General features: G+C 38.4%; 1 protein-coding gene across 13 annotated transcripts in view; it reads left to right on the top strand.

Annotated features, from left to right (window-relative positions):
- The window catches only part of RFX3 (regulatory factor X3), a 274,696-nt gene that overhangs the window by 235,329 nt on the left and 13,400 nt on the right, over nt 1-25,967 (top strand). For all 13 annotated transcript variants that reach the window (XM_027616062.1, XM_027616061.1, XM_035723664.1 and 10 more), the window contains 3 exons: nt 1,847-1,996; nt 8,606-8,814; nt 18,456-18,609. In XM_027616062.1, coding sequence (XP_027471863.1) covers nt 1,847-1,996; nt 8,606-8,814; nt 18,456-18,609 — 513 coding nt within the window. The remainder of the gene's footprint in view (nt 1-1,846; nt 1,997-8,605; nt 8,815-18,455; nt 18,610-25,967) is intronic.

Raw genomic sequence — 25,967 nt, 5'->3', positions numbered from 1 at the left:
TGAAGTGGGCAAAGAAAGGAGGTACTATTTGGTTATGATGGTTATAGGAATGCTTTCCAATTTGCAAAGTCAGTCATATTCACATTAATACTTCAAACAGCTAAAAGCACCTTCCTTCCCAGTATTATTGAAGTGAATGTAGTAGCAATCTAACTGCAATATTGGCCAATTTCACTGGTCCCCAGAGTTGATTTGGATGATCTACTTTGGGGGAAGGTGTCTTCTGCTTTTCTCCTGTCACTGATGTGCAGCCTGTTTTCAGCTGAGCACTCAATCAATGAAAATAATCTACCCGACAGAGGAAGGAGCCTAATTTAGGTTATGACTGACCCTTGCTGTCAAACATATCCCACCACCGTAAGATAGTTTCTGTGTAACCTTGAGCCAGCTACTTAACCCCTTTAAGTCACAATGTGTGTCTCATGTGACGGTTATGAGAATTCAGATAATATATATGAGGCACTGAACATGGCGTCTGGCACATAGTATGTCCTCAATTATTATAAACCACAGAAATGGGGGAAAAAAAGTGTAAAACCTCTTCCAACTTCCACGTAGTCCCAAAACATCTCACTATTAAGACAGAGCATCCTTTGACCTTTGAACAACCTGTATGGGACTGTTGAATCACCTGCTTCTTACATACCCATCGTGATTTAATGGCATCCCATACATTCCTATAAATATGTTAAAATGCTCATTAGATTTACTGTGCATGTGACAGATTTCCGTGAGATCATAGACTTTTATTTTTTTACATTATCTTTGCTATCTTTCATCGTAACCTGTTTCATTGAGGGTCTCAGCAGGAAGTGAATGGTATATCCAAAGGGAGAATAATTGAAAAGAATTTAAGAAGGGCCTCTTCCCCAAGATGTGGGCAGAGTTAAGAAAACCTGGAGGAATGGTAAAGCACCCCGGGACTAGCAACACTGGGGAGACCTGAGTCTCCCTAGATCTGAAGAGGAAAGAGGTAAAAACTATAGCTTTAGATTATCTCCTTCCCTCGAGGACTGTGGCCTTCATCCAAGAAAGCAAGCTTTGCCAGAACAGGGAGAGAGCAGAGGTTGTAGGGCAATCAATACTTTGAACACTCTTTTTTTCCCTATCCATCTGTCTCCTCCCACTGCCTATCGGCCAAACCCAACTGGAAGCCAGAATATAAGGGAAGTGGTTAACGTAGTCCACTCAGGGTAGTCTTCCTGGGCAGGGCAGGATAGAAAAGGATGGGAAGTAGATGTTGAGGAGCAAATGGAGAAATCCTGGATGGCTCTTGTACCTAAATTCAGATCATGAGGAAGAGTTCTTGTTGCTGGCATCTGTAAGTTTATTGGCTATGTATTTGCTAATATTAACACCTCCTATAAAATAAAAGGCAATAAGAGTGAATCTGAATGACAGTGCTCTGAAGAGTATATATATTTTGTATCCATTTGACAAAGTGAGATGGTACATTTTGGTTTTCCAAATAAAAAGAAAAAAATGTGTTCACCGAGTTTGTATCGACTGTCCTACAGAGAGTAAAAAAGAAATGAAAATCAACATTTTTCCTGCTCCCCTAGACAAAGTCATTTCTTGCAAGACTGGTTTAATTAATGCTGCACTCAGATGTCGAAGAACATGGGAGTTTGTTTTAGTCTTGACCTCTACCTACTCAAAAGGAAAGTAATACTTGGTTTCGAGATTTAAAAGCTGTAATTTACAAGTAAGCTCTCACACAAAATGAGTTCAAAATAAGTATCAGAGGGAAGCATTTACAATTTGGCAAGGGAATAAAGATTTGAAGATTGCAGTGGTTTCTTTTGCTGGAGGAAAGCTACCCGGTTTTGATGGGATTTCTTTCTAGGTTGCAGCTGTAAGTGCCTTTGCCCAGACGCTGCGAAGATACACATCGCTCAATCACCTGGCCCAGGCAGCTCGTGCAGTGCTCCAGAACACGTCCCAGATCAACCAGATGCTCAATGACCTCAACCGCGTCGACTTTGCCAACGTCCAGGTACTCTGCTTTCTTTCAAAATGTGTCTTGTAAGGAAAGATGCCCCATTTTTTTCTTGTTCATGAGGATCGTCCTATTTCTTTCCTAAGTTTCATCAGTGCACAGATAGCATCTATGTTCCTGGTGTCCTGAAAGAGCAGAGTCGGACTCCCCCAGGACTTTACTGAGCCTCTGTTTTAAAGTCCGTTTCATGGTTTAAAGTCTGTTTCATGGTTAAGATGTATTGTATTCAATGCAACATTATGTCTGCAGGGTTTGCTAGTTAATGGAGTCGGGACAGTCACAGTCATGGAAGTTAGGTAGGCAAGAGATTAAACTCTTCCATTTGCTAGCTGTGTGATCTTAGACTAGTTGCTTAACTGCTCTGGGCTTTCCTCTTCTCACCTTCTAACACCTAGCTTAGATTATTGTTGACATATTTAGGAATACATAAAGTTCTTTGCACTATAACACACAAGAGATATATGTTTTTAATAGTGCCCTACCTTGGGGCTCCTGAGGGGCTCAGTCATTTAAGCACCTGCTTTTGGCTCAGGTCATGATCCCAGCCCCTCATTGGGCTCCTTGCTCAGCGGAGAATCTGCTTCTCCCTCTCCCTCTGACCCTCCTCCGTACTTGGGCTCTCTCTTTCACTCTCTCTCTCTCTCTCAAATAAATAAATAAAATCTTAAAAAAAAAGTAGCGCCCCACCTTGAAAGAATAAGGAACACTTAGAAACTCTATTTCAGAGTGCCTGGTAAATATTTGTTCATTTGAAAAGAATTAGGAGCAATATATTTGGCTATTTTATTCATCCAAATGAAAAAAAAAGTATTTTAACCTTGAGATCAAACTATTTACTTGTATTTTAAAGTACACTTAGAAAGACAGCCAACTTAGGAATATTATTATGAAATCCCACAAATATTTTATTTCAGATACTAAAGTAATGAAACTAGTTGTTACCATATAAAAATAGTACATTGCTCAAAGTACAAGCAACAAAAGAAGGAAAAAGTACATAAACTGACCATGATCAAAATGAAAAACTTTTGTGCTTCAAGAGACCAGCAAGAAAGTGAAATGACAACTAATAGAATTGAGAAAATTTTTACAAATCATGTATTTGATAAAAATTTATATCTAGAATATATAAAGAACTCCTATAAACCAATAATAAAAAGACAACCCAGTTTGAAAAGAGCAAAGATCTGCAAAGCCATTTTTCCAAAGAAGATAGACAAATAGCCAATAAGCCTCTGAAAAGATAATGAAAGTAATTAGCCACCAGGGAAATGCAGCTCAAAACCACAGTGGGATATTGCTTCACACACCCTAAAATGTGTATAATCAGACAGATAATCGCAGAAAGAAGGGAGTTAAAGGTGGAATATGCTACCTTAAGAGATTACTGATTAAAATGAATAGTATGAGAAGTAAGACCAAGACATAGGCGGAAATGAAGGGCACTCCACTGAACCCTCACATATTGCTGATTAGAATGTAAAATGCAGCCACTTTGGAAAACAGTCTGGTAGTTTCTCAAGAGGTTCAACATAGAGTTACCATATGACTCAGCAACTTCACTCCTAGGTACATACCAAGAGAAATGAAATCATATCCATATAAAACTTATACATGGACGTTCATAGCAGCATTATTTGTATTTGCTGCATGAAAATGGAAACAACCCAAATGGCCCTTAACTGATGAGTACATAAACACATCCACACAGTGGAATATTATGAAGCAATAAAAACAAATGAAGGTTTGACACCTGCTACGTTGTGAATGAACCTTGAAAACACTATGCTACGCGAAAGAAGCCAGACACAAAGGGCCACATAGTGCATGATTCCTTTTTTTTTTTTAAAGATTTTATTTATTTATTTGAGAGAGAGAGAATGAGAGACAGAGAGCATGAGAGTGGGGGAGGGTCAGGGGGAGAAGCAGACTCCCCGCCGAGCAGGGAGCCCGATGTGGGACTCGATCCCGGGACTCCAGGATCATGACCTGAGCCGAAGGCAGTCGCTTAACCAACTGAGCCACCCAGGCACCCTGCATGATTCCTTTTATATGGAATGTGCAGCATAGATAAGTCTATAAGAGACAGAAAATAGGTTCGTGATTGCCTGGGTTCTGGGGACTGGGAACTGAAAAGTGACAGATGTGTTTCGGGGGGTCCTTTTGGGGGACATGAAAACATTCTAAAATTGTGATAGATGCACAACTCTGAATGTTCTACAAGAAGCCATTGAACGATATATTTTAAATGAGTTAATTATATGATATGAGAATTTTATCTCAATAAAACTTAAAAGAAATCAATGCCTTTGCTTTAAACCACTAATTACTCCTGTTTCCTAGAAATTTTAATCTGTAGTTCTGATCTAGTTTTGTCATTTAATTATATCAAAAATAATATTTGGGCCTGATTCATTTTGGGGTATAGTAATTAGTTAAGTTCATTCTGACTTTCACGGATTGGGCTCAAACTCCTGGTTATGTGAAATCTTAAAAAATCTGCCTCTCTATGTATCTATCTATTTGTCTCTGTACAAAAACGTATAAATACACAGATGCAAACACAAAATGTTTATAAGAACAAACTGTCTCCGGCTTGCAAAGCCATTAACTTTACATAGTTCAATGAAATTTACGTTAACTGATTTTAGTGAGAATATTAGAAGTTCATATTGCCTGAAAGTTTATCCTGTAATGTTTCTTTCACATCTTCGTTCGGAAGAGGTACTTTGAAAAGCACCGTTAGTGCAACCTGTGTCCATAACAGAAAATATAAAGAATAATTCCTAATACTGTCTGAGAAAGGTTTTCTGTTGTGTTTGTATACATGTGTATCTGGGACCCTGGGAAGTATTTATGCAAATGAGTTTCTCCAGATTATAACCGCTGACCTTGAGAACATCTTTGCATTTAAATGGTGGATTATACCTCTGCTCTTCTCATCCTCCACCCACCAACTGAGGCTCCCTTTTCCCTTCCTCTGGAGTTTTCCTGGGTGTGCGTGACAGTTATCAGTGCTGAAGCCTCGATGATTCACCACCTGTCCTCCGAGACCCTTTCCTTTCCCCAGAGATCCAGAAGCACAGTAGTGTGCCCTCTGTTCCCGCCCCCCCCCGCCCCGACACCTTCCTTCTCACACTGTGTTCATTTCAATCAGGAATTAATCTCTTTCTTAGGGTATAGCATGTCCTGCCTTTGACTGCCTTCTTTCCTTACTTTTCTGTTTGGAGATTTGCTCGGTTTTTGTAGAGTCCTCTGGAGTTCTCCACCTTCTTCTTCCTCTCCTTCCACTTCTGTCACCCTCTCCTGTTCATCTGGAAGTTGTCCCTTTTGAAAAGGGGACCTCAGTAACAGGGACACGTGTGAGCGTGGTGCTCTTGCAATAAGGAGACTTTAATGTAAAACAATGAGTTGACACTTAATTGTCAATAGTATAATGCTCTTCAGAGCTTGAAAGTACTAAAAAGTTTCCTTCAGGATATCAATAAATCTTTTTCACCACCTCATTCTTCTCTTCTTAACTCTTTTTTTGCTCATGCATTCAAGATACCCTATCGAGGGACTCCTGGGTGGCTCAATCCATTAAGCGTCCGACTCTTGATTTCGGCTGGGGTCATGATCTCAAGTTGTGAAATTGAGCCTTGAGTCCGGTTCTGTGCTCAGTGGGGAGTCTGCTTGAGATTCTCTCCCTCTCCCTCTGCCCTTCCGCCTACTTGTGCTCTCTCACTCTCTCTCTCAAATACATAAACAAATCTTTTTTTAAAAAAAGATCATCTTTCTACAGCAGTATAATTGGTTTTCTGTTTTATTTAATTGATAGCATTGCAGGGGTATTGTTTTTATGTGTAAATGGAGAGTTTCTTACCAACATTAAGGGCAAATAGGTTTGGTGGGTTGACCTGATAACTTACCCATTGTGTGTTTGCTTGTTTAAAAGACATTCCGATGATGATGCTCCCAACTCCTTACCATTTTGGATATAATTTAAGAACATCTTTAATGTTCATCTTAGCTTTTTCCATTTATAGAGCTGAAATGTCCAAATTCCTTTCACAAGGGAATATTTATAGTGTACTCTATTGTTAGTATATTTTCAATCTCCAGAGTAGGTAAAATGATATATAAAGTAAAGTAATCTGAAAAGCCAGAATAATGTCCTTTGGTTTTATTTCTCTAAGTTAGTTTTCAGTTCCAATCATCCTCTCTTTCCTAAAACTAACTTCCAAGTAAATAGTGAGTTTGAATTTATGGTAAGAAGGGAAATTAAATTCCTCCAAAGATACCAGTGAGCTCCTCCTACCCATCCCCTCACTGGTAATAAATGCACAAACAAACAAAAAACAACCCTCCTTACAATGAGTATAGAGTTTCAGTTTTGCAAGATGAAAGAGTTCTAGGGATTGATTGCATTATAAGGAACATATAGTTAACACCCCTATACAAAAATGGTTAAGATGATAAATTTATGTTATTTGTTTTTTACCACAATTTTCAAAATGCTTAGATATTAATGAAGAAAAACAAAAACAGCCTTTCCTATCCTTTCCTTGATGCCTAAATTCTTCCCTGGGTACTCTCCTGGACTCTTAATATAAAATTCCGGAGTCATTTGACAGTGTATATTGAAAGAGTTTAACTATTCTTCTTATATAATTCTATCATAAAGGAGCAAGTGCAGAATTTGCAAAGATGTAGCTTCAAGATAGCTAATTCCAGCATTCTTCCTAATAGTAAAACATCTTAATGAACATGAATGTCTAACTGTATGGAATTGGTTATGAAAACCATGGTGTATTCACGCATTAAAGCAAATTCAGTCATTCAACAATAAATATAGCTCTACATTTGCCTACATGGAAATTCAGTTATCATATATAGGTTAAGAGAAACTAAGCAGAATTTCTACTCGAATGTATAATATGATACTCTTTATTTTAAGTATTTATATATGCATAAGCACATAGGGCATGTGAACAGTTTGAAGGTTTATGCATCAGCATGTTTTAGTTATCTCTTAGTGTTGACATCTTAGATATTTCTAATATTTTGTTCCTTTGTGCTTATTTGTATTTTCAGTTTTTTCTATAATTCTATTTTAGTGTACTTACAACTGAAAAAGTGATACTTAGGAGGTAAACCTGAAAGACTTTATGGTTAATTAGATCAGAGAAGGATAGTGGATGGTGTCTTCTGTTGAAAATTGAGAAGAAACTGTAGGTTTCCCTGGGGAAATAAAATAAATTCAGTTTGGGCATTTTGTATTTGAAATGCCTCCCAGTTGAAATGTCTCTTGAATAGGTAATGTCTATACCATCAGAAAAGACGCTGGAACCAGAGAATGAAGATGAGGGGTTTATTCAGCTGAAACTGTCTGTGTGAATGGACTTGTCCTCTGAGAGCTCATGGCATGGAAGCCATACACACTCTTTCCAGAAAAATACACACATAATCACGATGTTTTCGAGGTAGAATTAGGACCTTCACAGACACCCCTTCACAGGAGCTTATCTTGAAAACATTATCTGGATGCAGTGATCCCAGTTTAAAAATTCTTGCCACATCACATATTCTCTATTGTATACCTCCAGAAAATGAGGCCCACATGGATCACATGAGTTGCTTGAGGTGGGTTTAGCTGATGGATGCCCTGTATTAAAATCCATGTCCTCTGACTCTCAGTCAAACATTATATTCCTAAATAATTATATTTTGACCCTGAGAGTGTATATTTTTTTAATTTTTAAATTAAAGCTCGTTCTTGTGCTCTCTCTCTGACAAATAAATTGATAAAAATCTTAAAAAAAATAAAATACAACACAGCCCTGGAAAATGTCACAAAGCTTAGAGCAACTACTGAAAAGTAGCTTTAAAAGTTTCTGTTCCGATTGCTGTTACTGAACTGAAACTTCCCAGTGAGACACAGAAGGAAAACTGTCCTAATTGAATTCCTAGGCAGGTAGATGTCTACCTTTTCTCGAAAGTAGTTTTGTGGTTGTCATGACTGTTGTTTTCAGTTCTGTGAGTTAATTTGCATTCATACCCTTGCCTTGATAGCCCTTGAGATTTCAGTTCCCAATCCACAAAACTTATACATTATATGCTCCTACCTAGTACCACTCAGGGCTTATTTCTCTTTTAATCCTAGGGGACCACTTTTGGCCAATTGAATCTGTTTCTCCATCTGACTTACCCTAAATCTTCTCAAACGGATTGGCCTTAAAGTTTTATCTGATTGAGGGATCGGGGCGGGGGGAGAAAAAGAGAGAGAACGAACTTTTGAAGGCAGTATAAAAACAAAAGAAAAAAGACCCTGCATAGTATGAGTTCAGCTTCTCTTTTTTCTTAGATAATCGTGTATTTGAGTCCTTCACACAGACTAGCTAATGTAGAAAAACCAAGTCACACTTACTTGCTGCCTCTCATTTTCAGGCACAGAGGGGATGCTGGTTTTCTTAACGACCAGCAAGTAGTCCTTTGTTTTCTTAATCCATGTCATTGTTGGAAGCTGTCATTATAATTTCCTTTCGTGCCTAGGGTCTGCATGCTGACATTCAAGGGAAAGATGCTGAGTTGAAGTTTCCCTTTGCTTTCTGTGTCCCATCCCAGGAGCAGGCTTCTTGGGTTTGCCAATGTGATGACAACATGGTTCAGAGACTAGAGACAGACTTCAAGATGACCCTCCAGCAGCAGAGCACCCTGGAACAGTGGGCTGCGTGGCTCGACAACGTGATGATGCAGGCGCTAAAGCCCTACGAGGGAAGGCCCAGTTTTCCTAAAGCTGCCAGGCAATTCCTGCTAAAATGGTCTTTCTACAGGTACTGTCTCGCTCTTTCCTAAGCTTTATTTATTGCTCATGTTCTGCAAATAGGTGTGCGTGCCTCTCAGACAGAAGGAAAAGAAAAGAGTGGAGACTTCGTTTAGAAACTCCCCGTTGCGATTACCTGCAGCCCACCTCGGTGATTCCAGCATCATGGAATCGTACCAGGAGGTTTATGGGAATAAACTCTCTGTTAGGGAAATGAAGCCTCTTGCTTGAAGCCCTGGAGCTTTCAGATGGGAGCGTTTCAGGTGCCAGTCTAGGTGATGTGTTCTGCAACAGTCAGAAAAGAGCCCAGCACCCTCCCTCTTGCAAATGTACATTATTTGGCCTTCTTTCTTGAAGACTTAACCCCACTCTCCTCTTGATTCGCTAGTGCGGGTGATTTGCAAACTGTGGTCGCTAGACCAGGAGCATCACTTTCACTTGGAAACCGTGTTACAAAAGGGAATTGTCAGGCCCCTCCCCCAAATCTACCAGAATCAGAAACTGCAGAGGTTGAGCCCAGCGATCTGTGCTTTTAAAGAAGCCTTTTAGGTGATGGTGACGCATGCTCAGAACCATCTAGTTCTTCCTTAATTTCTTAATTTTATCAGCTACAACTGTTTTCAAACCTAGCTGTACATTAGAATTAGTGTAAAAACAATAAATATCATAGGAACCTCCCCAAACCCTATGGATTCAAAGTCTTGGTGGGTGGGCAGCAGTGATTAGGAATAGAGGTAATCAGAAATTTTGTCTTCAGAAAGCTTCCTCATGGTGATTCTAACGCATAGCCAGTTTAAGAACCAATAATCTAGTAGACAGTATGATATGAATCCCTAATTGACTAAAATAATATAGATATAAGTGTATGTTTTTATCAACATGGAACCTGGAAGAGAAAGCCTTTCAGGTGACATGTAAGGTTGGGATGAGTTGTTGACCATAGGTCTGCCTCAAGGGTTAAAAAACAGAGCCTGTGTACCTAGGCTTATATACCTTATATACACAGGATGAAATTGAGAGATGGGGTTTCATTTCATAATATGAATTAGGTAAGTTATATTTTTGACCCTGCAATTTTTTCTTGTGGTGGGTATTTGTTTTTTTTGCTTCTTTGGATGAAGGTGTCCCCACTGACTCAGGCGTAAAGGCTGTATGTATTTTGGGGTGTAGGTAGTTCCTAGTTTAGATCCTGTGCAGGCATGCACCTATCAGAAAGCAGTGACCACAGGACATTCGGCACAGCGGCTGTGGGCACATTATGGTCATCATCTAGACCTTGGTGAGTCCAGAGCTAGTTGTGCGGAGAGAAGGTCTATGAATAAGTCATAGAGTTTAGGAACTTGTTAAACCAGAAACCCAAACTGTAAGATTTCCATCTTCTTTTGACCACTTTCATGAAGATGGAACCAGAGATCTTTTAATTATGATGATAGCTGCTTTGGTTTTTACTGTGATTTCTTTCTTTCCACTGATTTTACTTGATTTCATCCAATTCTTATTTCTTAAGCTGGAAGAGAGCTCCAGCTCCACTCTATAAGCTTAGAGTTAATTTCATCTTACATAATAGTTTTCTGATGTCTCGCGCAGGGTCAGAGGCAGTGAAGGAAAGCCTGCCTGCTTTGTATTATTGTTGTTTTGTTTTTGTTTTTGGGCTGGAGTAGTTCCACAGTTCTGTCTCTCCTATATTTGATACTTTTAGCCCACAGGATTTGAGAAGGGCCTTACTGAAATGCTGCCTGACTCAGTGACCCCCCTCATATGCTGCAGTTAAACCAGTGCTAGGTTTAGATCTGGGTGTAAGTGAGGAAGATGTTAACGAGAGATGTAGGTTTTCCCTGGATACGTGGGGAAGATTTGGAAAACATTGTCACAGTGTCTCAAAGAAGCCAAAGCAACAGTAAGGGTAATAGTAAGAATTCAGAATTTTAATTTGGGAACATTTCTTTAGAAGATTTCAGATATTTTCCCATTTGCTTCTCAGCAAGTTATACAGATGGTATATGTATTTCATGAATGATCAGCGAAACCAAAGTTATACAAGCTGGTTGTTCCAAAACCTATACAGCCAAAAGCAGCGTGCATTCTCTATATCTAAAAACGCAAGGTGTTTTTTTTTTTTTCCTTCTTAGTGCTTTCTTATGTTGCTATGTCAGACTTGCCCTTACTCCTTCCTGTGGTTTTTTTTTTCTATATATAGTTGATATCGTTTTAGAAATATACCCCTAGAGCCTCCATCTCCACAGAGATCTGTTGCAACTATCTTGAAAGGAGAGAAAATTACTTACTTGTATTTCTTGTTCTCTGCAGATATACAAACCCAGTAGATCATCACTTGCCTGCCCTCTGTCCTCCCTGAGTCGGGGATAATTGGCTTGTTATTATTAGATGCTATTATGGTTATTATTTTCATTTCAAAAAGACTCAAAGGCAGATCGTTCAGGACCACAGAAGGAAAGGCATATTCAGACAGATGCATACCTCCTGCTGGTAGGAAAAGTCCAGAGCTTAGAAAGGGAAGAGCCTTTAAAAATCAGAACTGTTTTTTACTGAGGCATAAGAACATTTTAGGTAATGAAAACTGCATTCACAAATTATCAGAGAGGCAGAACTACAGAGGTGTTTTGTTTTTTTTTTTTTCACGGTTCTGGAATTGTAATAAGGATTTGTCAGTCACATACACAGACCCTTCATGTTCCGAAGTCAGGTGATCTCATAATTTCTAAAATTCTGTGTACATATTTACATGCATACAAAGAGAGAAATGGGCTGGTGGAGAATTGTGACCATAGTTGACACCTTGTTGCAGACATGCTCTGCTCCAAATGGGGGTCTCTCCTGGCCTAACCTGGCTTTCAGTGACGCCAGTTGGCTCCCCGGGAGGTGGGAAAAAAATATTACTACCTTGCTTGGGCAGACATTGAGAGGTTATGTGGGCCATTTCTCAGCTTGTGTGTTTTGTGGTTAACAGAACAGAACATTCCTCAGAGCCACCCTGAGGGTCACCCAAATATCCTGTTTTTAAAGAACAAGACTTAGAGCTTTGATACAGTGACTTGAAAGGGGGTACAGGGAATGTAGTTTTCCTACAACTGGACGATTTATAAATCTTCCAGAAAGTAATGTTCTTTTGGAGTAGACTGTAAGCACTGTTTGAAAAGAGAGTTTGTTTGGGGGTCACAGGTGTGACGCTGTCCCGTTTCTTCTCAGGAAGGGTGTGACATATCCCCAGATACACAAAGAGGTGGACTGAGTATCATTTGTTAGGGTATATGTTTCAGCTTCCAGACCCTAGTTATAAAGATAAATACACGAAGGGTCTCTCATCTGTTATAAAATCATTAACTGGAGAACTCTGATTTTAAAAGAAGTTGAATTTATGGTAACTTAGCAACATGAAATCCAGTGGAGTCTGTTTTGCAACATACCTTACAGAAGTCTGAATCAGACAAAAAGTTTCCAATTAAACCGTTAATTGTGTCATTTAATACTTGGCTTGTAGGGCAAAGGCCCAATATAGAGAAGATACTAAAGGGGACATAGCATTAATCATGCAATTCAACTGATGCTTTTCTAAACCTACGACAGTAATTTCATGGCATGCTTATCAGTATTTTGTAAAAAATAACTGGGGATTATAACGGAAGGTCAGCAGATTTTTGTTTTATTTTCCAACAGATTTTGGTATTACGTGTGTGTTTTATGCTGAAATAAGATGATTGCCTAACTGTCTAAAAGTTTCCAAAACACTCAGAATAAAAAACAAGGCCTTGTCATGGCCTATAACACCCAACATGGACCAGCCCGTAGTGACCCCGAGCCCATTGTGTCTTCGTCTCTTTGCTCCCTGTCTTCCAGCCGCACAAGCCTCCCGGCTGTTCTTTGAGCATATCAAGCGTGGTTCTGCCTCAGAGTCCTTGTGTTTGCTCTCGCTTCTGCCAGGAAAGCTCCCATGTCCACATGGCTCACTTCAACCCAGTTTCCACTCAGTTATATCTCCTTTTCAGAAAGAGTTTACCTGACAGCCTCACTTAACTTGCCTGCCCCCATCACTCTCTGACCGCTTTCCCTGATTTATTTTTTTCCATAGGATTTATCACGACCTCGCTTTATATTTTATATCTACTTGTGTTTTTTTCTCAACCATTTCTCTTACTACAGTGTGAGTTCTGTTGATAGCAGAATTTCCTCTGACTTGTTCTGGAACAAGACCCTGGCACAGAGTAGGAATGCAGTAAACCTCTATGGAGTGGATGAATGTAAATTCTCTTGGAAAAAAACAATGGGCTCTGCATATGTCTATAGTAATGTCAGAAAGCTACTCAGTATGAATACTTTCCTTAGTCATTAACACAATTTCAGAGTTTTTCTATCTTAGGGGAAATATAAAGGCCTAAAACTTGAACTTAAAAAATATATATGTAATTCATCCTGTATCTGTGATATTTATCTCTGCAAAGATTTATTGACATTCAAATGACCCAGAATTGTTTCTTTATATTTATAATGTCATCTATTCAAATAAACATATTTTAGGGGCACCTGGGTGGCTCATTTGGTTAAGCATCTGCCTTCGGCTCAGGTCATGATCCCAGGATCCTGGGATGGAGTCCCATATTGGGCTCCTTGCTCAGTGGGGAGTTGGCTTCTCCCTCTGCCCCTCCCCTCTGCTCTTGCTCTCTCTGTGGCTCTCTCCCTTTCTCTCTCAAATAAATAAATAAAAATCTTAAAAAAAATTAAAAAAAAATTTTTTTAAATGAAATCAGTATGTGCTCACTTTAGAAAATCTGCAAAATATTACAAATAACAAGGAAGGGCACCTGGCTGGCTCAGTCGGTAAAGCCTGCTACTCTTGATCTGGGGGTGGTAAGTTCGAGCCCCATGTTGGGTGTAGAAATTACTTAAAAATAAAATCTTTTTTTATTTTATTTTTTTTAAAGATTTTATTTATTTATTTGAGAGAGAGAGAGAACACGAGTGAGGGGAGGGGCAGAGGGAGAGAACATCCAAGCAGAGTCCTGCTGAGCATGGAGCCCAACGTGGGGCTTGATCCCACAACCCATGAGATCAGGACCTCAGCCGAAACCAAGAGTTGAACACTTAACTAACTGAACCACCCAGGCGCTCCAAAATGAAATTTTTTTTTTAAGATTTTACTTATTTATTTGATAAAGACACAGTGAGAGAGGGAACACAAGCAGGGGGAGTGGGAGAGGGAGAAGCAGGCTTCCCGCGGAGCAGGGAGACCGATGAGGGGCTCGATCCCAGGACCCTGGGATCATGACCTGGGCCGAAGGCGGACGTTTAACTGACTGAGCCACCCAGGTGCCCCCAAAAATGAAGTCTTTAAAAAAATATTAACAAGATATTAAAATAAAAAATATTAACATGATAAACTTACAACATTCATAATTTTAATACCCGGAAATAACCACTGGTAAATTGTTGGCGTTTTTTTTTTTTATGTGATATAAAATCGGAATCCAGTTGTTTACCATAGTTTATCGTCTGTATCTTTCTTTCCCTTAGCATTTTTCACTTAACATTATATCTTAAGCATTTCTTGTCATTAAACATCTTCAGAAACATAACTTTCAATGTCATCACAGTATTCAATATTATGTGTGTATCTCACACATTATTTAAACATTACCTTTTCCCCTTATTCTTAAACATTTAGGTGGTTTTTGGCATTGCGATACAATGATAAAAAATACTGTAGTTTTTGCATGAAATTGCCCCTGTATCTTCAGACACATTCTGGTAAAAATGTTTGAACTTTTTAAAGTGACTAACACTGTATTAATGAAGTGTGCTATCTCAGTGCTAATACTAATAAATTCCCATTTACTTAAGGGTAGGATTTTTTTTTTAACTATAAGACAGTTGTTCTATTAAATAGACTCCTATATATCTTACTTCTTTAACTTGACATACTATCATAGACACCTTTCTGTGTTACTACCTTTATGTTTGGTTTTCCTCATTTCTCTAAACTGCTGCAAACAGTTCATATATGAATGAGCCATAATTTGTAATTTGTTTAATCACCATTGACTAATGGATATTTGGCTTTCCCTCCCAGTTTCTTATGGGTATAAATATTGCTACAATTAAAACTTATCTTTGTTCATTTGTGTAAATTTATAGAATTAGAATTGCTAGGTCAAAGGTTTTCTGCATTTTTAATTTTGACAAATATTGCCAGATTTCCCTTCACAACAAAAGTTTCGTGAATTTACATTTGTAGAGATAGTAAATGAGAGTTATTTTCCCATCTTCTCTGTAACACTGGACCTACTCATCTCTTACGGTATGATAAATGATATATGGTGTTTTACTTTAATTTGCAATTTTTAAAATTTTGAATAATATTACTCATATTTTTGGCTGTTAGCCATTTGTCTCCTCTGGAATATATTATAAATATTTGCTGTCTTCAATAGAGATGCAATTAGGAGCAAATATTCTGGTTCTGTCTGACTTGATTTTTCAAAATTATTTACTTCATATGATCAAGTTTGGATCATCGTAAGTAAAAATGTTATACAACATATTATTTTCATGTTGTGTTTGCTTTTGCTCTTTTAAGTAGAGGTTTCTCTTTTAAGATTTTTCCATAGAAGAATAATTGTTTAATTTCAAATATATAGAATTTTATATCTGTTTATAGAATTATAAACAGAATTTTATATGTGTGGCATATGAATGAAAGAATCTGTTTTTAGTAATTCACTTATAGAGTTCTACACTAAGGTGTTTGAGTCTAAGGAATTATTCACTAGAACTACTGTGTATGATAATGAATATATTATTAACTCTAATATATGTAGTACTGTGGTAATGGATAATTTTTTTAATTCCAGTATAATTAACATACAGGGTTCTATTAGTTGCAGGTGTACAATACAGTGATTCAGTAATTCTCTACATTACTCAGTGCTCATCATGATGAGTGTGCTCTTAATCCCCATTACCTGTTTCAGCCATCCTCCCCATTCATCTCCCCTCCAAAAAACCATCAGTTTGTTCTCTATAGTTAAGAGTCTGTTTTTTGGTTTGTCTCTTTGTTTTTCCTTTGTGTTGTTTCTTAAATTCCACATATGAGTGAAATCATATGGTATTTGTCTTTCTCTGACTGACATTTCACTTAGCATTATAGTCTCTAGATCAGACATGTCATTGCAAACGGCAAGATTTCATTCTTTTTAAGCCTGAATAACATTCCAACATGTGTGTAGATAGATAGATAGATATATCACATCTTCTTTATCCGTTCATTTATCGATGGATGGACAGTTTGTGCTTCCATAATAGAGGTATTGTAAATAATGTTGTAATAAACATAGGGGTGCATATATCTTTTCAAGTTAGTATTTTTGTATTCTTTGGGTAAATACCCAGTAGTGGGATTACTGGATCATCTAGTAATTCTATTTGTAATTTTTTGAGGAACCTCTATACTGTTTTCCACAGTGGCTGCATCAGTTTGCATTCCCACCAAGAGTGCACGAGGGTTCCTTTTTCTCCACATCTTTGCCAACACTTGTTATTTCTTGTGTTTTGATTTTAGCCATTCTGATAGATGTGAGGCAATATCTCACTGTGGATTTGATTTGTATTTCCCTGATGATGAGTGATGTTGAGCATCTTTCCATGTTGTCTGTTGGCCATCTGGATGTCTTCTTTTCAGAAATGTCTGTTTGTGTCTTCTGCCTATGTTTTAATTGGATTGTTGTGTTTTGTGGTGTGTGTGTGTGTGTGTGTGTGTGTGTGTGTTGAATTATATAAGTTTTTTATATATTTTGGATACTAACCCTTTATTGGATATGTCATTTGCAAATATCTTCTCCCATTCAGTAGGTTGTCTTTCAGGGTTTTTTTTTATTGTTTCCTTTACTGTGCAGAAGCTTTTTATTTTGATGTAGTCCCAGTAGTTTATTTTTGCTTTGCCTCAGGAGACATATATAGAAAAATGTTGCTATGGCCAATGTCAAAGAAATTAGTAATGGGTAGTTTTCTTAAGACCTTACATACATTATCTCATTTGACCCCCATGCTAACCTTGAACCTTAAAATGTTGAATGGCATGCTTACAATTAAGATCACATTGTGGTTACATGAGTCTGTCTCACTCTAAGCTCCTGCTTTTTCTTTTTCTTTTTCTTTTTAATAAATAAATCCACAATGAGAGGTCCCCTGCCATCATCATATAACCTCCTGTTCTTGATGCTATAACCAACTGAGAATGAGAAGCTCATCTTCTCCTGTTCTGTATATTATAATTATAACCACTTATATTTAAGTAGTGGTCTGTTCATTCATAAGTTTATTTCACATCCTTGAAATAATCATGTAAGTTAGGTAAGACCAAAAAATGTAGCTTTTATTTTCACCCAAGAAGAAAAACAATCTCAGGGAAATGATTTGTTTGAACTCGACAGTGAATTAACAAAGAGCCAGAATCAGAACTAGGGTTTAGAGTTTCAGATGTACCATGATCATCTGCTACTTGCCAAACCAAATGTATAGAATTTGATATATTAATAGACTCTACATAAATAAAGTTGACAATGAAACAGACAACAGAAGTACAGTCTTTTTCCATCTGCCTGACATTTTATAATTCTTCATTGTGAAACAGGCTTTAGGAATATCAGCCTATCCATTTGTGAGAGCCTGTCTCTTCCATGTATCTGAGACTATAATGGCTGTTTTAGTTCTCCTAGGCCAGAAATCTCTAGAAAAGACCATGAAATGAGAGTGATAAGAAACACACACACACACACACACACCCATCCACTTTGACTCTACAAGTTAGAAATATTAAGGAGGTTTGAAGTACGTGGACAAGCTCCAAGACTGGCACATCTTTGGTGAGGAAAAAATTTTAATTAGGACTGCTTTCCATTTTAAATACAATAGAGTATATTGTTAGTATTAATAATATCATTCATATTTTGGTATCATATTTTATAAATTCACATTTTTTCAAAGATATGCATTTCTTAGCTTATTGTACTTATTTCTAATGGAAAATCACCTTAACTTAAATGGACATCAGTAAGAAACCGGAATCACTTAATAAAGTTGCCTTCTAATAGGATTTGCAGGGATCCCTGTACATACTCACCTACATTCTCTATTTCCACATCTGGGAACATTACTGAGTATGTTTTGTAATCTTTGTATGGCGCAAATACCTATTTTTTCCGAAGTGTACATCCAAAGTTATTATCACTGGGAGGTGGTGACACATTGTTTACCCATCAGTAAGATTTTCACTTTGAGTTTTTCTTATGGTGGTGATGAATTGCCAATCTTTCAAAAATCTTTTTTATTTAGTTCTGGTCCCATCAGTGAGAGTAATAGAACCAGAAGACTCACCTATGACAATAAAATGGTTTTTCCCGGTAAAGACCTGTCTGGATCTGATCAGAATCTAACCAAAACTCACCAAGGGGTACCTCTTTACCACCCTGTTTAAATGAATTGAGCCAACTGCTTTCAGTAATGAAATTATTCCTTGGCAAGTTGTGTGGTACACCAGCCTTTTAGACCCTCTGACCTAACTTCTTTTAGGAGGAAAAGTAGGTTGAACTCTCATCCTGGTCACTAATATTGGCTGCATATGTGTCTTCTCTCTTGAAACAGCTCAATGGTTATTCGGGACTTAACCTTACGCAGCGCCGCCAGCTTTGGCTCCTTCCACCTGATCCGTCTGCTCTACGATGAGTATATGTTCTACTTAGTAGAACATCGTGTTGCTCAGGCAACGGGAGAGACACCCATAGCGGTCATGGGCGAGGTAAGAGAAGCCAAAAGAGCTGTGACTCATGGGGCTTTGAAAAAAGAACCTGAATTTCATTTTAATTTAAATATATTGTTTATTGATTAAAGCAATGGTTCCTAACCAATGAAGACCCTGATGGGCTGTGGAGTTACTACAGGGGGTCCCTAAATCCCTCTGCTTATATGTATTCTCTTAATTAAAATATTCTAAAATTATAAATTACATCATGTGAAAATTCTTGGCATGTTCCAATATATTATAAAGGTGTCTACTTGAAAGAAAAGTTTGAGCATCCCCAGACTGGAAAAACCCTTATTGAATGGAAAGTAAGAAAGACTATGTTGCTGATAAGGCGAAGGGCCAGGACTACAGAGGAGAGAGTTAAATACGTATTTTTATAGACTCTTTGTACCCAGGACCAAAAGAAATGATTCTATTTCAGAAGGATAGTAACAATGGTGATGGTGCCGAGAGCTAACGTTTCGGGGGCACTTACTATGTGCCAGGCACAGCTCGAAGCCCTTTCTGTGTAACAAAGCACTGGACGCTTTCTGAGACAGGTACAACTCTACCCTGTTTTACAGATGAGTATCTGAGGTTGATGTAGAAAGCTAAGGACACAGATGAAATGTTTACATAGCTCTGATAGCTGGTAGGGACCTGTTTCAAATACTCAGACTCTGATTTTCAAATCAGGCTTCTCATTGCTGAAGATATGAAGAAGAAAACATTCTCGTCACAATTTTTAGATAGAAAATAAAACTGTCTTGTTTTCAATGCGTGTCAGAAAGCTAACACTCTGACGTAAATTTACACAAGGAGTGGTTAATATGATGAGGAATAGATGCAGATGCCCAAGTGAATCCTCTGCAGCTCATCTTGTTGTCCTGAATTGGGGGTCATTCATGATCTTGCTAGATTATACCAAATCAGGCAATATTACAAATTACCCAAAGCAGTAAAGAAGACAGGTTCATTTTGAAGCTGTGGGTATGTGCTTATTTAAATGTAAAAAGTCAAAGTAAATATTAGATGCTTTCCCTAGTTTAATAAATATGATAATAAAGGTATAAATTAAAAATATTAAAATACCTCAAGCAGCTTTATGAGTATTCTAATATAAAGAAAATCCATGTCAAACTTCTTCAGTAGGTTGGGCAAAAGATTCCTTTTTCCCTCTTTTTTAAAATCCCTCGCTGTGTGCTGATCTGTTTGTGTTTGTCTGACGTTCCTTACTAGTGATTGTGCTTGAATCATGCCAGTTATATATACATGTATTATATGTGCAAGATGAAGCAAGGATCACTGTAGCTTTTAGACAATAGGCAGGACCGAAACAATCTGGACTTTTCTTAGATTTGACCTTCCTTTAGTGCCTCTTGCAGTGGTTGTCTTACCAATGCCTGGCTGCAAAATGCCCAGTTGGCATGTAGATTAAGTACTGCAAAACTTCTCAAGTCAGGACTCCCAACTTCTGAAACAGACATGCCTTTTGGTATATTTAACCCATTTGCCAAGCACCTCGTATATTCTGGGACGTCTTTAACAAGATCATCAGCATAATGATAACAGAGATTCTAATGAACACCATGTGGCTAATCCTGATGTGTGGTCATGGCTTCCCTTGCATCTTGAGGGAACAGAGGCAGAGGGCAGGAGCCAGTCACACAGCGTGAGGGCTCAGCAAGCCCCTCATATGCTGGTGTGGACAGTGCTGGCTCACCAGGGTTAAGATGGTCTCATATAGTCAATACTGCCGATTAACCATGCCCATAGGCATTCTTTTGTTTTGTATTTGTTTTTTAAAGATTTTATTTATTTGACAGAGACACAGTGGGAGAGGGAACACAAGCAGGGGGAGTGGGAGAGGGAGAAGCAGGCCTCCCACAGAGCAAGGAGCCCGACTCGGGGCCCGATCCCAGGACCCTAGGATCACGACTTGAGCCGAAGGCAGACACTCAACGACTGAGCCACCCAGGCATCCCTGTATTTTTTTTTTTTTTTTTTACTTTATGTAGACAATGTATATGAGTAGGACACATTCCCACGGGGGTAAAGATATGATAGGAATAAAATCTAGATCAGAAAATAGGTATAAAATACCTTCTGTAAGATTAAAGATCTAAGCATGCCTCTTGATTTCTTTGCTTACTCTCTCCTTACCCAATTTATAGGGCAATCCTTTGAGCTGTCTCTACTCATCGATTATGCAGCCCATGCCAATCAAGGCTAATTTTATAGGTTTGTTCTCCCCATCAACAACGTTGATGGCCTCATATATCTGTTGGCCATTGTAGACCTGGAGGTGGTGGTCATATTATCGTATCTAAAATTTCTTGATTCTTGGGAAAAGGAAATTCAGGAAAACAGAAGGCTGTTTTCTCATGTGTCACTCCCGTGTTATCCTACACGTACCCTAGAAATCAGATTGGAGGTAAAAAAGGCTTTTGCATGTTGAGGCTCAGTTGCCTTCACCCCTTAGGTGATCCCCCCCTTCCAAACACCAAGTCAGGAGTGCCCGTGCACATGGTGGAGCGACCGCTCAGGCCCAAATCCACTGAAATCTGTAAAAGTCATCATTACCCTCAGTTGGAGCAACTGGTTTTCAATCATCAGTAACAATAGCAAACAAACACAATAATAGTTCTCACTCTTTATTGAGAGCTTGTTATATTCATTAAGTATGAAATCAAACTCTTGATCTGTCTACTAATGGCTCTTTCTCAGTAAACGGTACCACAATTATCTCTGTTGGTCGTCCTGGACACATGAGCATCATCTTTTACATGTCTTTCTGTCTTGACCCCGATGTCCCCCCAATTACTAAGTCTGCTCTTTCCCAAACCTCCTAGAGTGCAGTCAGTATCATCTTATGAAAGTGCAGAGTTGGTTATGTTATCTCTACTTAAAAACCCATCCATGATATTCTCTCCTGTTGGTGAAGGAACAAAATTCTTTCTTTGGTACATGAGGTCACGCTCCATCTGGCCCCGCCCCTCACATTAACCTCAGCCTCCGTCTTCCTATTCCATTTGCTGCAATCACAGTGGTCTTTTCTCTGTTCTTATTCACCAAGCTTTGCTTATCATTGGACCACTGTGTAAATGGTTGTTTCTAGCAGGAACTTTTCTGCCCAACTCCCTTTGCTCATTCTAACTCCTACTTCACGTCTTAAATATCAGCTCCTCAGGGGGCCCCAGTTCCTCCAAACTACCTTAGATACATCCACATTCTCTCTGATCTGCACTTCTACTTTTCATTCTACAACCTGCACTATACTAATCATGTGGTTCTTTGTATGATACGTATAAGTAAAGACTTAATGCCCTGGAAATAATAGAGGACTTCGAGTCAGGAGAATTCAATTCTCCTGATAGTTCTGTCATTTATAGCGGTATAATCTTGTTCACTGATGTTGAGTCTCAGACTTATCTCTGAAATTAATTTATTCATTTATATAACTGGTATTTCTTACACATCTAATGTAGACCAAATGCTATAATAATTAGGTTATAGTGATGAACCGAATGGATCTTGACCCTGCATTCAAGAAGCTTGCATTTTAGTAGAGGACTCATATGTACTAAATATTCACATAGCTATGGAGCTATAAAATCTGAGAAATAGGAATACTCTAAGCATGAGGCCTTAAGCTAGCCTGGGAGGGTCAGGGGAGGTTCCCCCCAGCAGGGATGTTTGAAATGAGATTGAAAGGGCAAAAGGAGTTAATTATATGAATTGTGAGAATTTGGGGGTGAAGGGGGCATGGAGACATGCACGCAGGTCCTGCCTACAATGGAAGGGAGCATGGCCAAGGGGAAGTTTCCATAGAAAATCTGAGGGTCAAGCACCAGAGAGACCAAATACGCACCATCAAATTCAGTAGACAGGGGATAGAAATGGATGAGGAAAGAAAGCCAAAACCTTCAAGTGAAGCCTACATTCACATACCACTCAAGTGCCCGGCACTATTCTGAGTGCTTTATGTATATTAACTTAATAATTCATAACAACCCTATGAATGAATTCTATTATCCCTGTGTAAAATAATATATATTTTTCAGATGATGACATGAGACACAGTGCCATAAAGTAGCTCGCTAGGGTCACACAGCCGCTAAAGTTATGAAATCAGGCTCCAAAACCAAGCAGACTGGCCCCAAAGTTCTTACTGTTAATCCACCATGCTTATCACCGGCTACAGGATGGGGGGGCTAGGAGCAAAAACTGTTGGGAAGTCAGACACAAACTTGGCCAGACATTGGTTTTGCCTTATGGGCGCTTTATTTGGGAGAGGTGGCAGACAGCCAACCAGATGCAGAAGCGAGGGGAAAGGTTTTCCTTTTTAAAGTGACTTAGGGACAGTTAGTGTATCTTCATTAATTAGAAATCAACACACAAATTTTAATTTTACAATTGTAAAATTTATATTATTTGAGCAGGCGGGAGAGACCAGTCCATGTTCTACATATAAACACAGTATGCAAGTGTACAAAACTACTATTTTTGCATTCCCTGTTGCACTACAATATCAGTTGTTGGCATGAAGACCACCATGTAACAGCGCCCCCAAAAGAAACAGAAACAACATCGCACCCCGACACGTTTTCTTCTAAATGTCAGTCGGCTGCCACAGTAATGCTGACTAGTAAGTTATTTAAAGCACATGCAATTCCAGAGTTTCGTGATTATATTTTTTGCCTGGATGATAAAAAGGAAACAGAATTTATTTGCTGCTAAAATTATGCAATTTTTTGAACTTTAATATTATAAATACACCCAAAGACTCTCTGGGAGTGGGGAAATTTTAAGAGTAGGAATAAAACAAACAAGTTGCATCTGTTTGCACACCTGTTAAGTAATAATTTTTAAAAATCAGGGCTTTCTGTGCAGCCCTGACAAGAAAAATTGAGCAGGAAACTATCCTATTATTTGAATTTTATGAATTCAATTTGGAATCTCTTTGGATGTTTATTTCCTTAAACTATGCATAGTCCATTAATATATTCACTGAGTCTATAAATTTTGATTGCTGCATAAAATGACTTTCTGCAATACATATTTTGTGTTTAACTTATTAAATATATTTAAATTCTCTGCCATAATTTAATTATACTTATTTAATATTACATCTAAGCCATCTATATAACCAATTTTTTTGAAGTAAAAAATAGGAACCAAAAGGTGCTTCAGTTGTCACATATGAATATCAATATAAAAAATATGATATTTTAGTCACATTTTTTAGGGGAAAAAATGGAAGATCCCTTAAGAATATACCATCAAAAGAAAAGTGTCTTGAATTTATCAAAGTTGATGTCCTCAAAGTAAATGGGGGAAAAAAAAAAGATCTTCAAAACCTAAAAATTGGACCAGAGCAATAATAATTCAAAAGGCAAGCTTTTAGGATAAAAGTTGAGTGAAAAAGTTCCATTTGGTAGAAGTATAATCATGGTAAATAAACCTGGATTCTTAAGGTAAAATCAAACTAATGAAAAATAGGTTTCAGTGAGTACTACTGTAGTGCAACTAGGGAATACACTGAGAATGGACCCGTGGAATAATAGATTTGTTATAGAATATTTTACAACAAATGAATCATATCTCAAGTTAAAATCATCTGCAGAAAAAAGCCATCTTGGAACAACAGTGGCTTAGAAAATATAATGAATACTTGTTGAAAATTATACTGTTTATTGTTATAATAAAGCTTATTAATATTTCCTAATATTTTTCAAATTAATTAACATTGAAGGATTGCCTTGTGATAATCACGATACTAGGTGTTTTGCATTCTTAATTAATATTCACTAAAACCTTTCAAAAGATGTGTTAGTGTCCTCATTTCATCCATGAGAAAAACAGATTGAAAATTTCCCCAAAGCCAGAATTAGGAAGCAGTAGAAAGTAGGACTGTGTCGTTCCAAGTTGCCAAATGGGTTCAGTCCACGTTTTAATTTTTCACCGTATAAATTGTTTGTAGACAGATTCAAATAGGGACTAATTTATTTCCGTTTGTACTGTTCAACTCCCCCAAACACACGCACACGCACAATCACACACACGCACACGCACCAGATGCCTAGGACGTAAGCTTTCATTATTTTGTTCCAGGGTCTCTTTCCTCAGCGTTACATGACGCTTCCTGATTGTCCTACCACCCTTTCCCTCCCCACTTTTTGTTCCTAGATGTCTAGAAAATGCAAACTAACTGGAATATTAGTCTAAGCCAATTGCGATTGGAAAGCTAAATGTGCGGGGAAACAACACCAACAACAAATTACACCCTTTAGCTCCTCCGTATCCACCCACAGACCAGACCTAAGTCAAAATCATAATTTTGGAATTTGTAGTTTGCTTTTAGCTGTAGATCTGCCCTCTATATGAGCACAATTCTGACAACTTGAAAATAAATTCTAAAAGTGACCTCCTGGAGGAGAGACATGGGAGGCCCTTCTTCTATACCTTCGTCCTCCAAGTTCCTGAGAACTGGCTTTGTAGAAACTCTCCCATTTTTCTTCCTCTTCCCTGGTTTGTCTTTCTGTTCCTTTCTCTTGTTGTGTTAGAGAAAAGCACCTATGGACTCAGCTGCCCAGGGCCACAGCCCTTTCCAACTCTGGGATCCCTGCTCATTAGCAAGTTGTCCTTGGTTTCCTTCCTGCTCACTCAGGGCTGGAACCTCTTTTGTTCTTCAGGGACTGGACTTTCGCTTATAACTGTGCTCTAAACACAGTCCTCCTATAGGTGCTCAAAAAGTACTCATTCCAGAAAGGAAGTACAAAAGAATGATGGAAAGACAGACTACCAATTTGTAGGCCCTCTCATTGGATTTCATGATCGACATACTGGATTCTTTTATCAGGAAAATAAAACTCATAGACCAGAAGTGCTCCTTCTCCGCAGGATGTGTCTGTCCACATTTCAGAGACCTTCTCTGTGAAGTTGGGCCTTCATAGGTGCTTTCAACTGGAGACTAGTTTTCCTAAAGAGTTTGGAAGTGGGAAGAGTATAAAATAGTTGAAAAATTCTTAACATACTTCAAGAACTAAAATGGTCACTGGACACATCGGGAAAGAAATCTCAGCACACTGTTCTCTTCAGCAAAGTCCACCCCTGGGCTCTTTGCTTAGGAGGGAGCCTGGTATCCCCAGCCGCAGAACCAGCTAGAAGATTCTGTGGCAGAGATTAAGCATGACAGCTCCCTCTGCTGGCCTCTTCACCACACTGTCATCCCGTGCCCTGGCCAGGTCTAGCCTTGCCATTCTATTTCTGGTAGTTTTGCTCACAAACAGGGGGACCGTGGTGGTTACTTGTCCTTCCATAAAGAAGTAGCTCTTGTTGGAGACCACAGGTTCCTCAATTCCCAGGAGCTG

Source organism: Zalophus californianus, chromosome 13 (genome assembly GCF_009762305.2).
Source record: "Zalophus californianus isolate mZalCal1 chromosome 13, mZalCal1.pri.v2, whole genome shotgun sequence".
NCBI lineage: Eukaryota > Metazoa > Chordata > Mammalia > Carnivora > Otariidae > Zalophus > Zalophus californianus.
This window is presented reverse-complemented; position numbering and strand designations above follow the sequence as displayed.